This window comes from Panthera uncia, assembly GCF_023721935.1.
Source record: "Panthera uncia isolate 11264 chromosome A1 unlocalized genomic scaffold, Puncia_PCG_1.0 HiC_scaffold_17, whole genome shotgun sequence".
In the NCBI taxonomy this organism is placed as follows: Eukaryota; Metazoa; Chordata; class Mammalia; order Carnivora; family Felidae; genus Panthera; species Panthera uncia.
In genome coordinates, this window is record NW_026057577.1 from 141,392,019 (window position 1) to 141,416,854 (window position 24,836).

Consider the following 24,836-nt stretch of genomic DNA (forward strand, 5'->3'; position numbering starts at 1 on the left):
GAGATCAAGAGTTATATGCTCTATGGACTGAGCCAGCCAGGTGCCCCCCTATTTTTCTAAGCTTTAAAGCAGTCAAGGGGTGTGCAGTTCCTTCATGATTAATTCTAATATATAACATTATTTTAACAGATTGCGACTCGTGTGATTTTTGTTCTCTATAATGTATTAAGGTTTCTTTGGCTTACTTAGTTTTGTTAACCATCTATGGCAATATAAAAGAATAATATTATTTGGAGAGTATAAGGGTTAATATATTTCTTTTTTTCTTTTTTCTTTTTTTTTAAGGCAGTAAGACACATTTTATTCAGTACTACTCCAGTAGGGGACAGACCTCAGTTTAAATTGAGCACAACACCACTGAAACAAAAAAACAGAAGGCTTTTAAAATATGGAGGTGTAAAGGAAAATTTTGAAAATTGTTAAAGAGGATAGTCAATGTGATTAAGCTTACTGTTTGCTAACTGAAGTTATAATCTTAGAGACTGGAAGGCAGGGTCACTATCTTTCTTGATGATTACCTTTCTGTCTTTTTAAAAAATATATTTATTTTCAAGTTGGCTAATATACAGTGTATACAGTGTGCTGTTGGCTTCAGAGGGAGATTCCCGTGGTTCATCGCTTACATACACCCAGTGCTCATCCCAACAAGTGCCCTCCTCAATGCCCGTCACCCATTTCCCCCCTTGCTCGCCACCCCATCAACCCTCAGTTTGTTCTCTGCATTTAAGAGTCTCTTATGGTTTGCCTCCCTCTCTGTTTGAAACGATTTTTCCCCCTTTCCTTCCCCCATGGTCTTCTGTTACGTTTCTCAAATTCCACATATGAGTGAAAACATGATATCTGTCTTTCTCTGACTGACTTATTTCACTTAGCAGAATACCCTCCAGTTCCATCTACGTTGCTGCAAATGACAGCATTTCATTCTTTCTCATTGCCAAGTAGTATTCCATTGTATAAGAGTTAATATATTTCTATTAACACATTGTTTACAACATCCTTTTATTATTGTTTTTCCGTTAATTTTGCCTATATTTTTAAGAGGTTGTGCTTTGCTTATTTTATGTTAATACTGTTTTTTTTTTTTTTTTTTTTTTTTTTTTAGAACATAGCTACCATATACTGAAAGTGGATTATACCTTTTATAAAAATGAAGCGTCTATCTTGGTCTAAATCTTTAAGGCTTTTGTCTTTAATGCGACTTTGTATGACAGTAATGTCGAAGCAGCTATTCATTTTCTGTGTGTGTACTGTATCTTTATCCAGTCTTAAAAAGTGCAATTACAAATCAACAGAAAGAATATCACCAGGAGAACAAATAGGAAGGGACAAGAATTGGCAATTCACACACACCCACACCCCCCCCCCACCTCCCCCTACCAAATATCTAATAAATATTTTAAAAATGTTCAGCCCCTTATGGTTAAAGACATGCAAGTTATACTAGCAATGGGGTTACAGCTGGCTACCATTTCCCATCTATCATGTAGGCAAAGATGAAATATGTACATTTCTCATGGGAACCAAAGGCATAATTTTAGGGAATATTTTTTCTAACAATTTGTTGAAATAATAAGCAGAGATCTATACAAGGATTTGTATACAAAGATAAGTCTTTTTTTTCCCGAAGGTATTCTTTATAGTGCTTATAATGCGCAAAATTGGAACCAATCTAAAAGTTAAGAAAAAACGTACAGGCTAAATAAATTAGAGTCTATCTAATCAATATGGTATGTAGTCCTTAAATCATATTTGGAAGAATATTGAGTAATATGAGAAAGTTTTTTAATCTTATAAATTAAAAATAGGTATATATACATATGTATGTGTGAATACATATGTATATATACATATATATTTTTTAATTTTTTTTTTTTAGGAAAGTGGGAGATGGAAGAGCCAGGGCATTTCTGACAGAAAGCATACCGGCAGAATCTATGTTAATAGTGCTCAGATTTTGGTGATTTTTAGTTTTTACTTACATTTTCCATAATAAACGTTCATTATTTTTATAATAAAACCAACAAAAACTATTTAAAAATGTTCATATTAGAATTGTTCATATTAGAATAGGTTAAGGAGTTTAAGCGAGGGAAAGATACTGCGTTTTACACAACAGGAAATGATAAAAATCGTTCAAAGTGAATTCACTATGTAACTATCAACATTGGGATCACTATATGGATATATTTCACGTTTTTATTCTTTAGAGATTGATGTAACATATGTATATATATATATATATATATACGCACACACACATACATACATATATATTTTTTTGCCTCTCCAATGTATCATCTTTCATGCGGTCAGATCTGTTTTATCATTTATAATTATTTCACTATTGGGGCACCTGGGTGGCACAGTCTCTTAAGTGTCCGACTCTATAAATTTTGGCTCGGGTCATGATCTCCTGGTTCGTGAATTCAAGCCCTGCCTTGGGCTCTGCACTGACAGTGTGGAGCCTGCTTGGGATTCTCTCTCTCTGTCTCTGTCTCTCTCTCTCTCTCTCTCTCTCTGTCCCTCCCCTCCTCTCTCTGCCCCTCCCCTGCTCCTGTGTGCATGTGCACGTGCGCACACACACTCTCTCTCTCTCAAAAATAAATAAATAAAAGTAAGAAAATTAAATTACAAGTATTTCATTAGTTTCACTCATATGATATAGGTAGGCAAAGTTTCTAAACTGGGGATTTTTGGAAGGGAGATGAGTAAATTTTCTTATGGCTTAGAATTACAAAAGAGGCTTCTCTCTCATTAAAGGGTTCGACAATTTTCCCATCATTCCTTTTTTTTTTTTTTGTAAATATGAGACAGTAAATGTAAATTCTTGGTAGCCCTTGTACTCATGAGATGTGGGTCCACTTTGCATTTCCTTAGCTCTTCTGGGAAGTGAGTTATATTTCCAGCCACTGGATGGCAGCTAACCTCCATTATTACTAAGTTGTTTCCAGAATCCCTCTTCCATAGTGTAGACTGGGCATCATTTAACATACTGTGCTTGAAAGGAAAAAAGAAAAGAACGCAACATGTAGTATCTCTGGATTAATCTCATTTTATTAACCTCCGCACATAAGATTTTATAGGGCATAAGATTGAAATGCTCTAAATCTTGTAACTGGAATTCTGAAGATTTCTTTTTAAAAAGAAAAGAAAAAAAGCCAGATAAACCTAAGCCTGTTGATTGCAGACACAGTGCCCCTCCCTGAGTCTGTAGATTCATTATTAATAGTAGAGTTCTACCATTTTGACATTCCACACTGCAAATAATATCGCAACAACGGTCCCCCATAAGGAAATGTTTGGAAACCTTAGCTGATCGCTCAGAGCAATGGTAAGCTGATGTTTGCTATACTGAAATTCACTCAAATGAAGAATTCAGTTCACAGAATTCCGGTTTGCAATTCTATCCCATTTGATAATCACTCAGTAAAATGATAATGAAAAAGAGCTCTGGCTTGTATATTTCAATGCAAGAAAAAATGTGAAAGTTGATCAACGTGTCAACCTCATGCTTCAGTCTAGGCTAATAGAGGAAAATGGAAATACAGAACAAGCAAGCGTATGTCCTCCATTCAACTAATGGAGCAGACCAAAGTGACACTGATAGGAGGGGTCGGAATTTGGCTTTTACACCCATCAACGATTCCTTGTACTGCACACCCCAGACACCCCTATCACTATCTATATCAACAAATTAAAAAATAAAAACAACAACAATAGCAACAATGGCATGAAAAAGGATACCTCCAAGAAGATTAAAAAATAGAGGTATTACTTAAAAATAAATGTCACTTTGGTTATGAGACTAGAAGTGATTTAAAAATGATCTCTTGATCTATATTTAATGAGCACCTATTGTGTGTCAGATGCTGTGCTAATCATGTTAGTCAGAGCTGTTGTTTTTTAAAAAAAATTCTAGTACAAATTATATTTCTAAAATGAAATTATTATTCAGGATGAAAATGATTAGATTCAAGGAATGAGCAATAGAATTTCAGAGAAGGGACTCCTGAGACCCCAGAAGAATTCCATTGAGGAAGGGATATAGGAACAGATGCTTGACACATGCGTGGAACTATAGCCTGTACAGAAGGAGGGGAGTGTGTTTCAGACAGACTTTGAAGGTACATTTCGAGACCAACGTGTATCCCCATTGGCATGAGTGGTTGAGGGGTGACGGCCTGGCACTCGGGGGTGTTTGAAGTGGCCTGAGGCTGTTTCTTCATTGTCGCACACTATTGACAAGGAACCATCTTCCCCTATATATTAGAATATATATGTAGGTCTCGCTTTTCCCTATATATTAGAATAAAATTTTAATACTTAAATAAGAGTTTTGAACTGAGGTTAACAAGATTTAATCTGTACAAGTGTTGGATAGAACTAATTAGGGAAAAATGAACTCTAAATCGAATGCTTACCGTTTGGAAAACTTTCTACAGAACAAACTTGTAATTTAAAAATGTTTTCCATTTCATTAATTTTCTATAAAAAGAGAGAGAGAGAAAGAAATGTAATTCCCAAATGGGGATGACAGTTTGGAGAAAAATTGCCTTCAACTATCGTTCTCTTAGTGGTAATTGCCTTAAGATTTTCTCTTCGGAGACTGTGGTTTTCAGCTTTGTGCATTTCCTGGATTAGAAAAGCAATAGATTTTCTCCTACTGCTCTATATCACTCAATGAATTAACACCTTCAACTTTTGTTTCCCCCCATTTTTGTTATTATTATGTAATAAGCAATTGGGCACCTCGTGTTTTCTTTCTTCCATTGTTTGGCAGGGAATCTCACCACGCAGTCTGCTCCCTCAGTCCGCCTTAGCCTTAGGGTTGATGGTTCCGTCCTAATTGGTTTCAAAATGATCATCTGAATGGCAAGGGAACTGGCGATGATGTGAAGGAGAATGTGTGAGATTTGGTTGGGAGATACTTTCCCTTTAGGCTTTCCTATAAGGAAGGAGGGAGACAAGCTCATGGGGAGGTTTCCAGAGAGCAAGGGAGACCTAGGCTTAGAAGGTGGAGTGGCCACCCCCCTCGCTCCCTCCGGAAGTGGCAGCAATACAGTGCTGGGGGAGGGGGTCATGGGGAACAGGGAGACACTGCTCTTCTAGAATTTTCCATTGGAGCAGATTCAAATGTTCACCCTTTGCTTTGGGAAAGGGGAAAGAAGGAAGTGAAAAAGCAGAAAGGAAGTATTTTTTCCTGGCCTGCTCTAACTCACTTTCAGGACACTTACCTCAGGAACATATTTCCCCTTATTTTCTTCAGTTATGAAAGGAAAATAAATAGTACAGACTTTATTTAGCTTTTTGATTTTTCCCTTTAGTTTTTGGTGTACTATTGCTCCTACCTTTCTTTCTTTCTTTTTTTTTTTTAAGTTTATTTATTTATTTTTGAAAGAGAGAGAGAGCACGAACCAGGGAGGAGCAGAGAGAGAGAGAGAGGGGGAGGGGAGAGAGAAAATCCCAAGCAGGCTTCATGCCGTCAGCAGTCAGCACAGAGCCTGAGGTGGGGCTCGATCTCACAAATTGTGAGATCATGACCTGAACTGAAATCAAGAGTTGGTCACTGACTGAGGCACCCAAGAGGCCCTTCCTATCTTTTATTTGAATAACATTGTGCTGGGCATATCAGAGAAGCTCAATAAATATAGTGGTGGTTGACTTTGGTGGGATTAATGGGCCATACTAAAAACAGTTTCTTAAAATATGTAACACTTCTTCTTGAATCACATCTAAAATACAGAATTAATTTCCTTACCACATGGGAAAGGAGTTATACCACCAGGTTTGGTCCTTAGGGTCTTTCTTTGTTACCTTTGCTTCCTATTGGAACAGGAACCTTCTGCATTTTTGATGATGTAATATTTGAAAGTTAAAACAATTGAAATAAAGTAATTGTTCAGATTAATTTCATGTCAAAGACTAAATCACCATGAGTGGGCTACATTTTCAAAAACCTTGCCTTATTCTGGCCTTTATGTTTTTTGCACCTGGTATATTTATAGCCCCGTGATAATTGAATTCACTTCACTCAATGAAAGTTGATTTATGTAATTAACTGTACCATTTCATTTGGATATTTGAAACTACCTGGGGGGTTACCTTTGAATACAAGGCCCAGTGTTGACTGTTTTCAGTGGAAGAATTAGTAATAGAAAACCAGGAAGCTGGCAGTTCTTTGGGAAGCAGGAACTAGATGTTGCATTATAAAGCATTGTTAAATGTACTTATGATAGGAAATGTGTGTATATGTTAATATTAATTGGGTCCTTTTATCTCTGCTGTCAGGAAAGTTGCTGTGCTGGTTTTGGTAAGAAGTAAGCATTGGAACTCATTCTTAAAGAAGCTTCGAAAGCACATTTGGTCTGCATAGTGTTTATATAATTTAGTTTTGTTAACAGTAAAAACAAATTTATTCTTTACGTATGCGATAATAGACCTTGCATTTGCTCTCTGAAATCATATTTTAGCATTTTTGCTGTGGAAAGAAACACCAGTGTTTGAAATTTGCCTTGTGAAATGTATAGGTAGTAATGCCATTTATTACAAATTGTATTACGGTCTTTAAGAAAGGTGAAATATAGAAAACAGCAACAGGTAAATACATTGGGTTATTTCTGTTTTCCTTGGTGATATACGTTTTGCTCTGTTGGTAGCAGAGTAACTCATTTGTAACTGTGGGTAGTTTGGGGTCTAAAGACCTAATAAGCTCGTGAATGAGGCTATAAATGGGACTGTCTCCATTCATTGAAGAAATATAGCTGTGACAGGACAGATCCATGCCTGGTGTCTGGGAGTTTGTAATGGCGGTTCAGGGTCACTAAAAGCAAAGTGTCTGAACTTTCCCTTGAACTCTGATCTGCCAGTAACTCTCTTTCTGAGGTGACCAAATCATTCCTGGCTCTGGCTGGAAAATCTTCAGTTGCTGTTTCCTCAAGTTTATCCTTAAGCATTTCAAAGAGGGGCAAGACAGTCTTTCCAGAAATTACTGCTTGGTTTCAGATGCATGGATTTTCTGTATCTGATCATATTCTTGGAGTCAAAAGTTTTTCTGTTTTACAAGTGAGCGCATCTCATTTTACTGACAGACTCCTTGGCATGGTTTTGAGTGTTAACCATTGGTTAGCATATTTATAAATATGTCTCGATTATGTTCATGGGTTTATGTTTATGATAAAAATCATAGCAAGCAGGGGTTTCCAAAGTTGAGCTATCTTAAGTTGGGAAGTTCCTATACCATGGCAGCTAATTAATATGCTTCCAATAGGAGGGTGTTCGAGACCCTGGGCTGGAATTATTTTTCATCACCTTCAGAAGATGCCTCTTGAGTGAATCAACTAATAATTTCTAATAACAGGACTCAATTTTACACTGAATGGCATTTGTTTTGCTTTTCTCTTTAAATATTTCTCCACAGGAAGGGAGCAAGATTTTGAGGTTACCACGTTACAATATTTTGGCACGAGAGAAAAGCAAAGAGGAAATAAATGCAATATTAAGTGAGGTTTCTTATGTTTGCTGGTGAACCTAGCTCTCTACCTTTTTCCTTCGTTCAACAAAAATAAGCACAACTATGATAATAACAGATGCCTTCAAAATGATCGCCCAGTGAGACCTGGGCACCTGACCCTCATTTCTGCAGCTGGAGTCATGGGTTCCTGCAGAATTGTGCGTGTCTGTTGGTGGGAGTCAGCAGGAACAGGTGGATGTGAGCTGAGGGGTGTCTCCATATTATCTGTTGTTCCCAAACATCTTCAATCCCAGAGACCGGGTCTTGGTATGGGTAGTGACTGATGTAACGAAATAGTTTTCTCCTAAATAAATACCTGGTAAACTAAATCAGAACCAAAACAAAAGAAGGACTATAAGCTGGAGTTTTTGTTGTTTTATATTTGGAAAAATGATCATGCCCTGGTGCCTAGGATGCCCATGCAGAACAACAGCAACTCAAAGGTAACATAAAAGTAAATATTTGCATTTACTGCTTTCACAAAGCAAAAATTATCACATTAGTAAGGGTTCTCTTCCGGCTTCTAATTGATACTGGCCTTCTATGTTCTCGGACCTTGCATTTCTGAAAGAACAAGTAATTAAGGCATAGGATCATCCCCAAGCTGTGATTATCACTGTAAACGGGCTCTGATTAAAGAAGCATTATTTTTCTCCGTTGTATGTGATATGGTGCTGAAATTTTGGTCCTAAACAAGGAGTGACTGGGGTAACTAAGTGAGACAATATGGTCTGGGAAGGCTCAATGTGAAAATATAACCATGCTAATAAGCAGCTGACCCCAAAGCCAAACGCTAGGAGGACATACTAGAAGGAACTCTATGAAATGCATTTAAACTTGAATTCTACATTTCTATTCAGAGTTCCTGAGCTTTGGGTTATGCTTGGGAGAAGAATCTTGTAAAACACTGCAGCATTATACACAAGGAGCAGGTATCATGGTCCAGGGAGCATCATTTGTTCAAGCCATCAGCGTCTAGAATGGAAAAAAAAAATGCCTATGGGGAAAACAGTATTATTAAAGGTGTCCTAGCACTGCAATGTTATAGTGATCAGCATCATTTCAGATGATGCCAATGATATCAAAATTTTTCCAGTGTTTTGTATGCTATGTTATAAGATTGTGTGTGTCGAATTCCTACTAAGATAACATTTCTGTAACTTTAAGCATGATGTATATTTAGGGTCCAAGCAGCAGAGATCACTCACTTAGGCCACACATTTTGTTTAGAGCTGGGTGATGCCTGCAAGATCATCTGGCCACCTACCTCGTGTTGTTCACGAGGGAAGAGGTGACCAGCGCGGCTGGTGGTTTATCAGTGTCGTCCAACCAACCAGTACGTGGGCGTCAGGATCAGAAGTGTGGCTTCTCTAGTGTTATAGCTCTTTTAGGATTTGTCTAGTAGGCTTTCCGGTCCTTACCCGAAGGACACCCCCCCCCCCCCAAAAAAAAAAAAAAAGAAGTGTGGCTCCCCAGAGCCAGGGCAACATTACTTCTCTGGACATAAGTGGAAGTGTCATCAAGGAAAAGACGAGAAAAGGTGGAAGAATGTTCCTGAGATTCTCTTTCCTTTGGCATGCCCCTCTCCTGGTGCCAAAAGTTCCCAGGTCTTACACTTGCACTTGAGAGGCACTATAAGGAACAATATCTGGAAGGCGCATTTAGCACAGAGCCTCCCTCCTTCTCTGGCCTCCGCCTGCAGAACGTGGATGTTCCGTTTAGTGTATGCTCTCCTCGAAATGCATCAGCTTTCTGTATCCTCCTCTGGGATTTTTCCTGCCTTTCCCCCTTCCTCTTCTTTGAACTCAGGCAGAGGAGACTTTCAGAAAATGCATGCATCTTTTTTCAGCTTTTGCTGCACAATTTCAACCCGTGGAAATGGGGGCAAAAGCAACAACCCATATCACTTCACCTGGAGCTTTTAAGATAACTGCTTTTTGAGGGGAGGCAGCTCAAATGATTGTTGAATGAATATATTTTTAGTTCCTTTTTATTATGAGTTTGTTCTTCTGTTATGATTTTTTAAATGATGATGGAATCAAGAATACAAGTACTGTTTTGGCCTTGCAGGCACAGATGTCATGTTTTCAAGATGAAAAGACCCATAGGAAAAGTAAAGAATGAAAGCTTTGCTTACATTTCTTCAGTCACCTAGTCTCCAAAATATACTCTTTCTCCAGATCCCCCTGTTCCTGTTTGAATTATTATGGTTCTTCGCTTTACCCAAGCTTGACAAAATGGAACCTATCTTTGACCCCTGGGTTTTCTTTCCTCCATCACGGACGGTCAAATTCCATCTGTGTTTTTTTTTTTTCCCATTCCTTCGTCAACCAGGATTTCTAAAAAAAAAAAAATAGCTTAGGGGTAGCAAAATGGAGGCTGGGAGAAGAGGATTTGCCTCTTTTTATTTAGCTCGTTTGTTTCCTTTTTAAAAAAATTTTTAAAAAATATCTATTTATTTTTGGGAGAGGGAGACAGAGTGCAAGCACGGGAGGGGCATAGAGAGAGGGAGACACAGAATCCGAAGCAGGCTCCAGGCTCTGGGCTGTCAGCACAGAGCCCGACACGGGGCTTGAACCCACGAAGCATGGTATCACGATGCATTGAGGCACCATGATCGGATACATTGCTTTTCCAGAATTCTAATTTAATTGAAAAAAGTTTGTTGAGACTTCCTTGACCATAGATTAAAAAAATCACCTGTCACCCTGGTGTATCCATACAAATGTAAGTGCAATGAATTGGCTAAGAAATTTCTAAAGCTTCTTCATGTCAGGGTGTGATCCTTCTGGGATTCTTTCCATCCGCTGCCATTCATTCTGTAAGTTGTGACGCTGGTGTTTTCCTGATCTTCCCAGAAGGTGTCAGTGGAAGATTTTCAGAAAACAACCAGGACGCATCTTCCTTCTTCAAATGCATCTTCAGTGGTTTGTTAACTAACATCAGGTGCAGCTATGGCCTTGTCATGCCACCTGGAGTGACTACTGAGTCTGCATAAACTCTGATAATGACAACCATGTCACGATGGTTGCCGAGCAACAGCAGTCATAAGGGTGCCTATCAGATACACCTAATTTCAATACAATAAAAAGCTCAAAAAAGATGCAACTCACAGTTGATGAAATATGGTACTTTCTCATCCCACTGAACTTGTTTGCCATTTTTATATGCTGCCCACTGTATCATTGTTTAGGAGGTCATTAAACTGATAAATGCATTTGATCCTGCTGGCCTCAGGAACGCGTTTCTTAGAGACGGAAATCTATGATAAATGTGTAGATGGTAACTGATAAAACTTGGATCCAATACTTTTTGGGACATAGAAATCAAGACCAAAATTTCCAAATAGCTCTAGGCTGGAGTTTGTGGGGGTCGGCTAAGTCCCTTGAGAATTTGCCCCCTACCTTGCTGTTGCCACTAATTGTAGTGATAACATTTTTGCAAAGAAAAAATACAGTCACGTTTTTCATTTCTTACGTGCCTGTGAGGATCCAGGAGTTTTACATACATTTAAATCATCACCTGTTTCTTAGGCAGGTGGATTTATTTCTAATGTACAATTTAGGAAACAAAAGCTCCCTCTGATGTCCTCTTGCTACAAGAGAACAGAGCTGAGATTTAAGTCCAGGTCTGTCTGACCTCAGTGGTTGTACTTTTCTATATTGCCACATGGCATAGGTTGCACACATAGGGCTGCAAGGCCCAAGGTAGGTGAGTCTCCATAATTCAGGGATGGAGAGTTCAGCAATGTAAGCCTGACATGGTAATTATTCAGAATACAGATCCAGGTGAAGCTTGCACCTTATTTTCTTTCTTAAGGGCACGTTTCACAATTTGTAATGGTATCCTATTTATAATTATGTATTTATTACTATGTGGTTTATTTAATATCTTCCCCCAACGAAGGCAGGAATGACGGCTTGTCACCGATCCTGAGATATACAGTTTTCACATTTTAACATCTGTGGATCCAGAATGCATCTTAACATTGAGGTGGTGTTCAGGTTTACTTGGCAGCATTTTATCTTTCTCTTTGAGTGTTCCATAAAATAATTACGCATATCACGGTTCAGTTTTTACTGTTTGATTAAGTGTGTTTTTTAATTAGCTGCTGTATGCTTGGTATGTAGCACAGTTGCCCGGCCCCATAAAAAGGCACTCACAGACATTTGTTGAATGAATGAATGAATGAATGAATGAATGAATGAGTGAATGAATGGAAGTAGAACTTCAAACCTTGCCTGAAGGTACTTGGATTTCTGGATGAAGTCCTTTCCCTCCATGAGGCCCATTGTCCACCCTTGTTTTCTCATTAAGTCTGATGTAAGATTTGTTTATGGCCAGTACTCGTAGGCTGGAAGAGTGCGCTGTCCACACAGACAGGGCTGGGGTGTCCCTGGCATAACCGTTCCTGTAGGAGGAGTCTTGCCCACTGTCGCCTGGTGAAAACTACTCATATGAAAACCCTCCTGAGACTCCCTCCAAGTAATGATTGATAACTCCTCTCCAGCACCAGAAATCAATTTTATTTCAGGCCGACAGTGAGGGGCAGATGGTCAGATGTAGATTCAGGCTTGCGCTTCGCCTTGGTTGTGCTGCTAACGACAATTCTCGGTTAGCTTCCTTCGTTTGAGGGGATCCCTGAAGACACCTGCCTCTGCCTTGCCCAAAGGGGGTTGATTTCAGCGACAGGGGTTGGAAGACTTTGCAGTTTAACCGCGGAGCCTCGAGAGAGCCATGGTTATGCCTGCCAAACACAAAATGAATACCATCAGCCATCTGCGGGAATTTTTCCAGAAAGTAACTCTTCCCAAGAGATAACGTTGTAAATGGGCTGCTGGCACAAAGATAGTGCCTGACACACCATTAGGAAAGCGCCATCGAATGTAACTAATGAAAGATAAGCACACATATAATGAAGCGTAACCTCTGTCCAGAGGTCATGCGTTGACGGAAGGTTCTTGGGACTGACACTAAGAGGCTGAACAAAGAGGATGAGAAAACACTGCTATTTGCTGGTGACCTTTCAACCCCGCACAGAGGAGAATGACTTCTAGTCTAGACACCTTCTTCATTCACAATTAGAACAGGAAATAGCCGCTCACCGATACCCAGAGGTTGATTTAAAAAATGTTCCATAAACAAAGTCTAACTTTCTATGCTCCAGTTCTTTGCTTACCAAATAAGATTCAGGTCTAAGTGTTCTCTCTTGTATTAACCCCACATGTGGAGGCCACACCCTCGTAGCAGGTCAGACTTCCAAGTTCAGATACCAAATTAGCATCCAAATCAACAGTAGGTGTTTCTTTTTTTTCTTTTTTCTTTTTTTTTTTTTTTTTTCATGAGTGGGGGGAAGGAGCAGAGAGAGAGGGAGACACACAATTGGAAGCAGGCTCCGGGCTCTGAGCTGTCAGCACAGAGCCCGACTCGGGGCTTGAACCCATGAACCGTGAGATCAGGCCCTGAGCCGATGTTGGATGTCGGACACTTAACCGACTGAGCCACCCAGGTGCCCCAGCACCAAATTAGCATCTTGGTTTTCCAGTCAGTCTTGTAAGGTTAGTTAGTAGAATATTAGTAAGATGAGTCCCCTATTTCCTGATTATCCTTGGGATTTGAGTACCCGAGACTTGAACTCCAAGGACCAAATCCTGGATTTAACAATGACCTACCTTTGTTTTTTGTTTTTAATTTATTTTTGAAGGAGAGAGAGAGAGACAGAGCATGAGCAGGGGAGGAGCAGAGAGAGATGGAGACATGGAATCTGAAGCAGGCTCCAGGCTCTGAGCTCTCAGCACAGAGCCCGATGTGGGGCTTGAACTCACAAACTGTGAGATCATGATCTGAGCCAAAGTCGGACGCTTAACTGACTGAGCCACGCAGGCGCCCCAACAATGACCTACCTTAAACGTCCTGCTCTCTATTCATCTTGACGAGAGAAATTGGATCTCTCAAATCACGTTGGCCATGGTTTCCCATTCATGTCTTCACAGTAAGGATGATCAAGATATTTAGTCACATAGAAAAATTACGTTGGTTTATTTGTATGTACAACCGGGTGAGCAAAAGTAATTTGTGGACATCATTTTCCATTTGCATATGAAATAGGCTTCCCTTTATGGGAGGAAGCGGCTCCTTTGGGGCACAATCAGCCCATCTGACAATTAGTCACAATTAGTCGCAATGCTGGCAGTTAATCGTGCACATAAAGTTGTTCAGTCCAAGTAATACTGAATTTCTTGACTTGAGCAATTCATTCAGAGTGGCTTTCTCTGCTTTCTATTTTGATGTGGTTTAAAGTTTCTCACTGTTCAAGGAAATCACTCAAATACTTCTGTTGACTCCAAGCGTACTGTTGGGCAGTGTATGGAATTCAACGAACATCAGAAGTGACGCAACCGGGCAGTTCCAATGCTTTGATTGGTTGATAAACACAAGTGAGGGACACAGTGCACTGAAGGGATGTAAACGGTATTGCCCTAACAACACAGGCTTCGGAGCAGAGGAGAGGCCGAGGGGGGAGACTCTAGAAGGAAAACTTGAATAGTACAGGTGCACTTTTAATTTTTATCCTGTGCATATGGTGAGTAATGCATGCAGAGTGGACATGTGAAGGTGAAGTTCTGGTCCTCCAGAGCAGGGTTCACTTGAAAGCCTGTTGGATGAGGGGCAGGCCTCCGGGAGTTACAGGATCATTTAGGAAGACCTCTTGCCACTTGCTGACCAGACTGCTGTGATGTTTCGGATCGGTAGGAGACAGCTCTGGAAGCAGAGTGTCACCCGCGTTCTGACGGTAGGGGGCTGTTGTCCGTAAACTTGCACGTGGGTCTTGGATTATCATCATTCACACCATGTGGCAAAATACCTAAAAACATGTCAAAGTTATATCGTGATGAATTTGTGAGCAACATGTTTGCTTACTAATTTCGGGTCGTTCATAATGTTACGCGTTGATATTTCACATACAAAAAAAAAAAGGGGAGGGAAGGGGACCGTATCTTTTGGCTTTTCTGCACGTTGCTGCCTGAACTATAACTACCTGTAGACATACATGCCTGCATTGTGGGGGGGGGGGGGGGCGGGGACAGTGCTTGTCTGAGGGGGAAAAAGCACATTCAGGGTGCTTTGGTGACTTTGCATTCTTTCAGCCCTGGATGCTTGTGTTGGTGATGGGAGAGAGTTAAGGCAGATTCTGGGGTGCAAGTTTTCTCTGCTCTTTGGAATCAATCCCCGGTTCTATAGGCCTGGAAATGAGGTCACACAAGGATGTGCCTTTGGAGTCACATTGAAGAATGAGCTTCCCTGGCATAGGGCTCAGCTCAGCAGTTTTTTATTATGCAAATGCAGAGAGGGATTTGGAACCTCTTCCGCTGCCAATTAATGTCAGAAGAAAATGGTGGTTGCTCTAGGACCCCATTCTCCGCATTAACCCGTGCTTCCTCAGGGCTGGATCACTATCTGTTATGCATCCCCAGCAGCCCAGATGATTCTGTCTAGCCTTGCAACCTGCTGTTTCACCACAAAACGGCAGGGATGCTGTCTCTGCATTTCTCAGCACTCTGCCACCAGTCACCTTCCCTTCCCCAGCCCCACAATTCCGATGCATCCGTTCCAAGGTCAACATCTTCCAGCCAAGCCCTGGGACGTATTTGCCTGTAAACACTCATTTTTTAAGACCAAATGCCAACAGCGCCTCCTCTGAGAAGCCCTCCCAGCACTTTGCTTCTGCATCTGCTGGCACCCTTGTCACATCACTGCAGTGAAATGACATTTGTCTACCTATCCCCTTCCCTCACTAGATTGTGAGTCCCTGGAGGACAGGGATGATGGGCTCTCCATTTGTAGATAGCCTTCTCCTAGCACAGAGCCTGGTGCTGATCCACCTTAATTTTGTGCTTGGTTAATAAAGTGAATGAATTAAACTTCTCACTGAATACCTTACTGCTGAGTCTTTTTTTTTTTTTTTTAAATTTTTTTTTTTCAACGTTTTTTATTTATTTTTGGGACAGAGAGAGACAGAGCATGAACGGGGGAGGGGCAGAGAGAGAGGGAGACACAGAATCGGAAACAGGCTCCAGGCTCCGAGCCATCGGCCCAGAGCCCGACGCGGGGCTCGAACTCACGGACCGCGAGATCGTGACCTGGCTGAAGTCGGACGCTTAACCGACTGCGCCACCCAGGCGCCCCATGAGTCTTTAATGTTAAAATCAATGATAAAAATCTTGACTAATTGACTAAAAATCTTGATTAATTAATTATATTCTTCTTTGGCATGAGCTACCGTTTGGGAGTAAGCTTTTTGGGGGGTTCATTTATGTATTTCGGGTGCTGGTTCTGTTTGCCCCTCTGAAGAATGAGATTAAGAGAATTACCTCAAGCTCTTTCCACCATCTTGGAACCTGTGGAGGCCTGCTGGGAACAGGACTCCTAAAACAACAAATATGTCTGGAGGCTGTGGTCCAAAGCCATTTTTGCTGGCTGTTAAGTGGGGTCTCCCCAGAGGAAGCACATAGCCCTTCTTAAAATTGAAGATGTTTATGCTCAAGATGAAGCTGAATTCTATCTAGGTAAGAGATGTGCTTATGTGTACAAAGCAAAGGACAACACAGTGACTCCTGGTGGTGAACCGAATAAAACCAGAGCAACCTGGGGAAAAGTAACTCATGGGAACAGTGTCATGGTTTGAGTCAAATTCCAAAGCAACCTTCCTGCTAAAGACATTGGTTGCAGAATCTGTGTGATGCTGTACCCCCCAAGGATTTAAACTAACTGAAAAGTAAGTAAATAAAGGTGTAGATTAAAAAAAGAGAGAGAATTACCTCAATAATGTTGCAGTGTATTGTGAAAATAATTACACATTTTCTATATAGTGCACTGGTATGATGGTTTATTAAATTATAACTTTGTGACCTGAAATAATCAATGGCAAAGATTCCAAAGCTACGTGACATAAAAACTATAATTCTCTATGTCCATAACGTTGGCCTGGAACTATTACTACAATGATGCTGTATTTGAACTAGGTTATTGTAATATAATAGTTGACTTTATCTGGCTTATACTTAAAATTAAAACCAAAAGTACCATAGCTCCTGGGTTTAGAAAGGTGAAGCCATACCTCCTTTCTGTTGTCTAATGAACGTAAATGCTTTTCAGTGAAAAAACATGAAATAATTCTGTGTCTATTCACTCACTTATTTACAAAAATGTGGCCCAGATGTGCCTGCCTTCTCTCTGCTTTTGTCATGGATGAACACTGCTTAGCACCAACTTACAAGTATACAACAGACATGAGTTCCAGACTTAGGGATTCTGTTTTCCTTTCCGTCCCTCAAATTAAACTGAACTATATTTACTTACTAATTTAAGTAAATTAGGACTTAAATTTACCTAATTGCAAAGCCGATTTTCACACGGAGAACAGTTCTCTTCCTCGCCCCAGGGATATATATTGTTCGTGGTTTTCACTGTATGTACTTAAGCTGGGGAATATCATTGCTCGTTGCATTTCAGATGGCTAGGCTTCTCTAAACAGTGATTCTCGAGGGCATAGAGACTGTGGGGAAGGGAGGGTGCAGGCTCCTCTGGGGATGCACTATGCCTTCCCCCCCTGAGAAACTCTGCTGGGAGGCCGCCGTTGTTCCCTTGGGAGTGCGTGGGTAGAAACCGAGACAGAAAAGAACCTTTGCTCTCAGATATCTTTTGAAAGCTTAAAGGGTGTGGGTTTCGTTATCCTCGGGCAAAACAGCCAAACAGGTTTCGGTGTCCTCTGTTCATCAGGCCCAGGCATGTTTGGCCGGTGAACACGTTTCATATATACAATACAGCGGACAAAATGAAAACAATTCCCTTGCAGATGGGGAGGTGAATGGCTCTAGGATTTAGCTGGCGGGGGAGGAAGGGACCAGTGTTGCTTGTTAATACCCAGGTGAGCGTTGCTGAGCTTGAGCAAGTGAATGCTCCAGATGCCCACATCATAATCACGCCCTAGCTAGACCCTGGGAGAGTGTAGCCAAGTGCAAAACGCATCCAGTCCACAAATAATCTGTTGAATGTCTACTTTGTGCCAGGCGCTGCTGTGCTCTGTGATCAGGCATGCAACAGCACTTGTGGGCCTCATGGAGTTGAGAGCTGAAGCCTAGTTACAACTATCGGTTTTTGTACAACGCCAGTAACGAGATGGACAGAAGAGGTCTAGGGTTGGAAGGATCCCACATTTATGCCCTTGGACTTCCTCTGTTAAGTTCCTGCCTCAAGTGAGAACCTGGTCCTACTAATCAGTCATGATCAATCCATAAAATCATTTCCTTTGGGGCAGTGTTCTGAGGCTGGGCTGCATGTTAGAATTGCCAAGGGAACTCTTGAGAAATACCAGTGCTCAGGCCTCCTTGGGAGAAGATAAGTTAGAGTGTTGGGGAAGGGGCAGGCATCAGTATTTTAAAACTCCCCATGATTTAAAAAAAAATGTTTATTTGTTTTGAGAGAGAGAGAGAGACAGGGAGAGAACATGTGCACACACCAGTAGGGGAAGGGCAGAGAGAGGGAGGGAGAGAGTCCCAAGCAGAGTCTATGCTGTCAGCGTAGAGCCCGACAACATGGGACTCAATCTCATGAAGCATGAGATCATGACTCGGGCCCAAACCAAGAGTAGGACACCTAACTGATAGAGTCATCCAGGCACCCCGAAAGTCCCCATGATTCTAGTGAGCAGCCAGCTTTAAGTGCTCTAGTTTATTGTGATGAATAAGGGCATTTTTGAATTTCATCCCTGTGCCCTATGTAACGTGAATGGTGACATTATATATATTTTAGCTTGGGAGTGAAATTATATGACCCCTGCTGCCAGAGGTAACTCTTGGAATTCTGCAAGAGAGGTATTCCTGATTTGGAGAAAAACCGCTGTGGGGTGGGAAGGAAGATAGAATATGGAGTCATGTGAAGGTCCACTAAGGACCTTCGATCAGATCCCCAAATTTGGTGTGCAGAAAACCGACCGTAAGTCTGGATGGTTGAAATGTTTGGGGCAGAGAAGGCTGTGGCGATGAGGACATCCCTATAGCAGGTTTTGGATCGATTTGGGTGACAAACCCACATGGAGTAAAAAGTCAAGAGGGTATCTTTTATTGGCTTGGAAAGAATGACAGACGAGAGAGCCAGTAAATGGGGAGATTTGAGGGTCTTAAGAACTCCAGTGAAAAATAGACAAGATTCCAGAGCTTACTGTTAGGACAAGAGGATTGATGGGAACTTCTCAGTTTAAGTGCTGTCTCTTTGCAATGGAGGGGAGTGTAGCTCTTGTTGAATAAAGGAGGACTTCACTGTAGCACCTGCCGTGAGTGGGATTAGCCATCGTGGAGTGTCTTTCCCTTCCAGAAAACCACTTTGCTGAAGTGCTCTTTATGTGGGAAGGAGAGCATCCTCTGCATCTGTGATGCTTCACTGGGAGAGACGAAAGGGAAAGGGGATAAGAAAGGGCAAGACGTGAAAAGTACAGTTAAAAGTGGGGAGTTGCTAGGTTGTGGGTCTCCCAGCCGGTTAAAGAGCAGGGTTGGGTGCTCCAGGAAGCACCACAGAGTAGCCTCTCTCAGACGAATGGGGGTCCTGTGGGGTAAAACGAAAATGCTGGAAGACAAAGGAGGAGGCTCTTCTTTGTTGGAAGACATGGAAAGGAAGTTGACCTTGTAGAGAGGGCTCTACATGGAAGTGAACAGGAGAACCGCTTCCCTCAGTTTTTGTAATTCAACACATTTAAGTAGGATGTAGGCTAAGGGAGCTTAGTCATATTTGCTGTAAAATGAGAGAGGACTATAGTCCATACTAGTGGTAGAATTTTGTGCCATGGTTTATACTCGAGACACAACAGCGTTGAAGACCCAGGAGCTTATTGACTGAATTCTGAGTCTGTGATCATGGACTCAGACTGAGCTAGAATACTTTGTTCCAGCCCTTCGTTATTTGAAAGTGACTTGTAAATGATTAATTTGGTGACTTTATACACTCACTAGGTATCAGCTGAGGCTCTCTATGTCCCAGGTACTGTTCTAGGCCCTGGGGATATTGCAAAAATTAAAATAGAAAACTTCCCTTTCTGTGGAGCTGATCGTCTTGCAGGAATGATGAGACTCAGTTGATTTTTATTTTATTTTAACCTGCAAGAGATAAGAAGGATCAGGTTATACGTATGGCAGGTTACCAATAATGAGGCATTTCAGAAAGCTGGGCATACACTTTGAGTAATTTCTCCTTCTGCTCGTGGATTTGCCTTCATTCATCCATGGTTGAGGAAGATGGTAAAAAGTGAAGCCAACTGGCCTGAGATGATCAAATCCGTGTCCTTGGCCTCTTTGGTACTATGTTTCATCAGATGCTTAATTATGTGTGGACTTGAGATTGATATGGAGAGCCAAAGCAGAATCAGTCTTAGACAAATTTACTTTGGCGATTTAAGATAAGGAGTTTCACCCGTAATTCATAGACTCACGATATTTCCAATATCTCCAGTGGGATGTAAATCTAGATTATACTCTCCTGTAACACACTTGATACATTGCTGTATGCATCTGTATACATAAAAGAACAAAACACCCAAATGAAGAAAATAGAAAGATATTCATCCAAACATATGCAACAGACCCTCATTAAGACAGATCTCTTCCTCTTTCTCACATTCAGACCTGCAACAAGGCTAATCATGTCACCTAGGAAAACCTTTTTTTTTTTTTAAACAAAGAAATACATTTTTGGCTGCAGAACCCATTCCTTTCCCCATACACTTGGCCGTGCAAAGGCATCATATGAGGATGACATAGATGAAAGTGAAGTTGTTCAGGCAGAAGCAGCAACAGGTGGGGAAAGCATGGAGCCCAGCCTCCTGGCTGCCCAAGCAGGGAGGCCACCTTCTAGGAACTTTTAGGAGTTGAGGATGGCAGGTTACCTTTTGCTGAGACACAGGAGCGTCATGAGAGAGCTGGACACAAGGCATGCCAGCTGGAAGCCAAGTGGGCACCAGTGCATCCTGGCACTAAAATGTCACTGGTGTAACTCAGAAAATGGTGCCAGTTAACCCCAGTTTCTACCCACCGCTCCTTATGTAACTCATGCAATGTATATGGGGACACCCTCCAAGAGGGCCCTAGATAATTCTTGGGTGGGAATGTAAAGAGACCATGTTTATGGAATACCGGTTCGAATAGGTGCAAAACTCTTAGTTGCCTGGGACAACCATGTCGTGGCCTTGCAGCCCAGCTCTTAGCTTACTTACTTAGCTGTGTGCTCTTGGGAAATTGTTAATGGTCCATAGTCTCAACTTCCTGGTGTGGAGGTAATACTGCTGCTTCATAAGGCTTTTGTGACAATTAAACGTAAGCACGGTAAGGAAATGATGACTCTCAGAGCCACGGCTAGCAATGCCACCAGGGCGAACAGAGCAAAGTGTCCTGTGACACCTTCAGAGAGTTGGGGAAAAGGGTGTCCCTGTGCACAAAGGGGCTCCTGAACCTGACATTCACTTCTGGCCGTCATGGCGTCTGTGGCGTGGACCCGGGTCTGAGACAAACCTGCTAACGGGGCTGGGCTTTCTAAGGGTAGAGGGAATATAAACATTTGTAGAATTAAAAAAATATATTATTGAAAAGTTTGGCTTCTCCTGAGTTTTGATGCCCAGGGTCAGTGCCTTGATCATGCCATTTTAATTCAAGTGCTGCTTGACGGTATTGTCTCAAGACTGCTCCCATTTTAATCTTCACAAATGCCTTTCAGGTTTGGACTTGTATTTTCATTTTTCAGATGAGAGTAAGGTCTCTCACATACTCAGGGATTACCAGTCCGGAGCCAGAAGGAAGTTGCACGGTCTCATGTGAACAAGCACGCAGACTCACACTTAACCATAGAGTTAAAGGCAGAAGTTGGTATACTGTGTTAAAAAAAGTTGGACGGGTAGGCTCATCATGAGAAAACATCACAGAGCTTATTATGAAAGCTCATGCATTAGGTCTTTGTTGGGATTTGTATTTTAAAATCTCAAGTCTCTCGTCTGTGTTAACTTTTGAACCAGCAAGAAGCTCCGACCGCAGAGAAGGTAACGGTGCTTAGCTGTCATCTAGTCCAATGCTTTTATTTTAAATGTTTATTTTTGAGAGAGAGAGAGAGAGAGAGAGCAAGCACATGAGTGGAGGAGGGTCAGAGAGAGAGAGAGGGAGACAGAGCACCTGAAGCAGGCTCTGCACTGTGAGTGGGACTCGAACTCACAAACTATGAGATCATGACCTGAGCTGAAGTCAGCTGCTTAACCCACTGAGCCACCCAGGCGCCCCTAGTTAACATTTCGAGTCTGCAATTCTGGAAACTGAAGCCTGAACAGGTTGACTGACAGATGCAAGTGACGGAGCTGGGACAGGAACCTAAGATCGGGACCAGGGCTCATTTGTCCACGCAGAATTGTCCAGCCTTGAAAGCAGCACTTGTTTCTTGTGAGTTAGCCCATTAGTGACTCTTTTCTCCAAGGATGGCAGCGACATAGCTTGCCACCACATTGCAGAAGTGTTTCACTACTTTCGAGATTTCTGTGGACGTTGAATAGGTTTCCCAGACCCCTTCTCCCACCCCCCCCCCCCCCCCCCCCCCCCGCCCCCATCCCTCGGGGCTTGTTCATGCAACAGGAAACAATTTTAATGTGACTCCAAAAAAAGCCATTCCGTTGTCTGCCTGTTGCCATCTTAATCCCTCCCCAGTTGCCCTCCATGTTTCAAAGGCCAACAGGACAGCCACCTCCAGACAGCTTGTCACCTGACTGCTTGTTGCTGCCATTTCCTAGCAGCCAGAAAGCTCCGGGTTTAAGTTTATGGGCTGACAATGCCCTGGTCTGGTCACTAAATGTTTGTTTGATGTTACTGACTTCTTGTGGTAGATCAAAAACAATTCCCTCATTGTTCAGCAAAGATAGAACGAACGATCAGTTTATGCAAGAACACATTTTTTGCTTAACATGCTTTTTCGTGCAACTCGGGAAACATTGACTTTAAAAACACATTGATAATTCGCTGTGTACACATGGTGCTTCTTTGGAATTTTTCTTACTCTGTGATATTTAAGTAAAAATAGAATCATTAGTGTTCTGTTTTAGGGACCAATCACTCCTTTCCTCCACTAGAATATATATATATATATTTTTCCCTTTGGAGTCTCATAAAATCAGGTCATAGAGAATGTGTTGCCATGGCAGAGTCTTATTTAAGTTTCTCTATTCTTCGGAAGGCTTCAGTGGCTTTACATCCTGACTTTCCTGGTTTTCTAGTTCTTTTCTTTCTTTGTCACTCCCCAGCATTTGCGGCAAGATGGTTGTTTTGATGCCTGATTTCTGGCTCCCCTGGTTGCCCACCATGTCCTCAAGCTGCTGAAGCCATTTAGTACAAACCCAGAGAGTTCACTTTGAAAAGCACTTGATTCCTCCCTGCCAAGCAGGAAGAAAACAGTCTAAACAACAGGACATCGTCGTTGTTCTAGCCACATTTAAAAAGAGATGTAAATTTGCTTCTGTTTGATGTTTATGGAATGTATACTTTGTGTCAGGACCTGTGTTAGTTCCTATAGAGAGAAATGGCAAGAAAATAGGTATATGAAAAATTTTAAAAATCCCTAATCCCTCCTCCTTCCACCTCCAATTCTTTCCAGCAGGCACCTCAGGTTCTGGAAAACAAATGTTAATTGCATGGGTCCAGAGATGGCCTTTCAAGCCCTCTGAAATCCCCAACCTTTTCCTCTTCACTGTTTTTGAAGGTGTTTGTTTGTTTTGTGTGTGTGTGTGTGTGTGTGTGTGTGTGTCTTAAAAAATTCTTCCTTGACTATAAATTCCCCTCTATCTACTACTACCACACCTCTTTCCTTTATAGTCAAGTTTCTGGAAAGAATAGTTTATATTCAGTATCTTTGTATTTCTCTTTTCTCAGTCCCCTTTTTCTCAAGCCTACATCCATTTGCTTTCTGTCCAACCAGTGAAATTATTCTACAAGGATTACCTTGTTATCTACTGCTGCATAACAGACCACACGAGATCATAATGGCTTATAGCAGAGACAGCAGTCCCTTATTATCTGTCTTGAGTATATCGGCGATTGGGCTCAACTGGGTGGTTCTGCTTCGAGTGGCATTGGGCTGGGTTGCAATCCTCTGTAGGCTTGATTAGGTTGGAATGTCTGAGATAGCTTACTCACCTGGAGGGAAGTTGGTTCTGGGGTGTTGGCTGGGTTGGCTGGGGCTATTGACCAGAATGCCTTGGTTTTTCTTCCATGTGGTCTCCCCATGTGGCTTGGACTTGTCACAGCATGGTAGCTGGGTTCCCAGGGAGCATTTCCAAGGGCAAAGGCAGAAGCTGAAGCTCTCCTAAGGATTAGCTTAGGCAGGTTTACAGTCTTACTTTTCCCCACGTTCTTTTGGTGAAAACTAGTCACAGGGCCAGCCACCTTCAAGAGGAGGAGAGGTGAATGGCATGATCCTTTTGCCATGGGGCTGGGGGATGCTACAGCCCCTTTTGTAAACACAATTAGTTACTAAGGAAACCCTAACTGACCCCACCGCTCCACTATAGTGTTAGCACTATTGGCTCTGGGGTGTATTGGTGGTGCGGCCTGCTGGTTCCCTTTCTGCCTGTCTGCCCACTATCCTCACTTGTCTCCGTGGGCTATTCTTTCCCTCCTTGCTCCTGGCATATTGGTGCATCCCGAGGCTCTTCACCTCTTGCTTTTCATTCTCCATTTCTTTCTTAGAAAATCATGTTTGCACTCATGGTTTAAAGTTCGATTTATTCATTTGACAAGTGTTTACTGAATATCTAGTACGCACATGCCCCCTACTGGATGAAAGGACTGATAACATAATCGTGCAGGTTGTGCACTGCGTAACCCCAAAAGATACCGTCTTGACTGTCTCTGTCTCTATCGTATCAGTGATTCTCAGCAGGAAGTGATTTTGTCACACACGGGATGTTTGGCAGTCTGGAGACATTTTTCATTCTTATAGCTCAGTAGTAGGGAGTTCCTGGCATCCAGAAGGAAGAGACCAAGGGTGCTGCTGAACACCCTACAGTGTGCAGGACTACCCTTCACAACAAGAAAGATCTGGCCTGTAATATCAATTGCGCTGCACTGAGAACCCGAATCTACATCTGGATCTACAGTACAACTTCCCCTTGAGTTCCAGAGCCACATTCCCAATGGTCTGTGCATCCTGGGCTCTGGGAATGCCACCATAAGCCACTTGACTGGCTTTCCTGCCTCCAGGCTTGCGTCGCTCCGATCCACATTCCACACTGCTGACAGAATGACTAATTTTT

At 41.9% G+C, this 24,836-nt stretch overlaps 1 protein-coding gene, 1 non-coding gene and 1 pseudogene across 2 annotated transcripts in view; all 3 read left to right on the forward strand.

Moving 5' to 3' along the window:
• The first annotated feature begins 8,881 nt into the window (after positions 1 to 8,881).
• Positions 8,882 to 8,946, forward strand: LOC125935880 (U7 small nuclear RNA). The gene has a single exon (XR_007461859.1). It is a non-coding gene; the product is annotated as a U7 small nuclear RNA (small nuclear RNA).
• Positions 8,947 to 14,004: 5,058 nt separating this feature from the next.
• DNAH5 (dynein axonemal heavy chain 5) overlaps positions 14,005 to 24,836 on the forward strand; it is a 240,303-nt gene continuing 229,471 nt past the window's right edge. The window contains exon 1 of the mRNA XM_049648271.1: positions 14,005 to 14,303. Within this exon, the coding sequence (XP_049504228.1) occupies positions 14,247 to 14,303 (57 nt within the window). The 5' untranslated portion in view covers positions 14,005 to 14,246. The remainder of the gene's footprint in view (positions 14,304 to 24,836) is intronic.
• Positions 14,403 to 16,274, forward strand: LOC125935051 (60S ribosomal protein L35a-like; annotated as a pseudogene).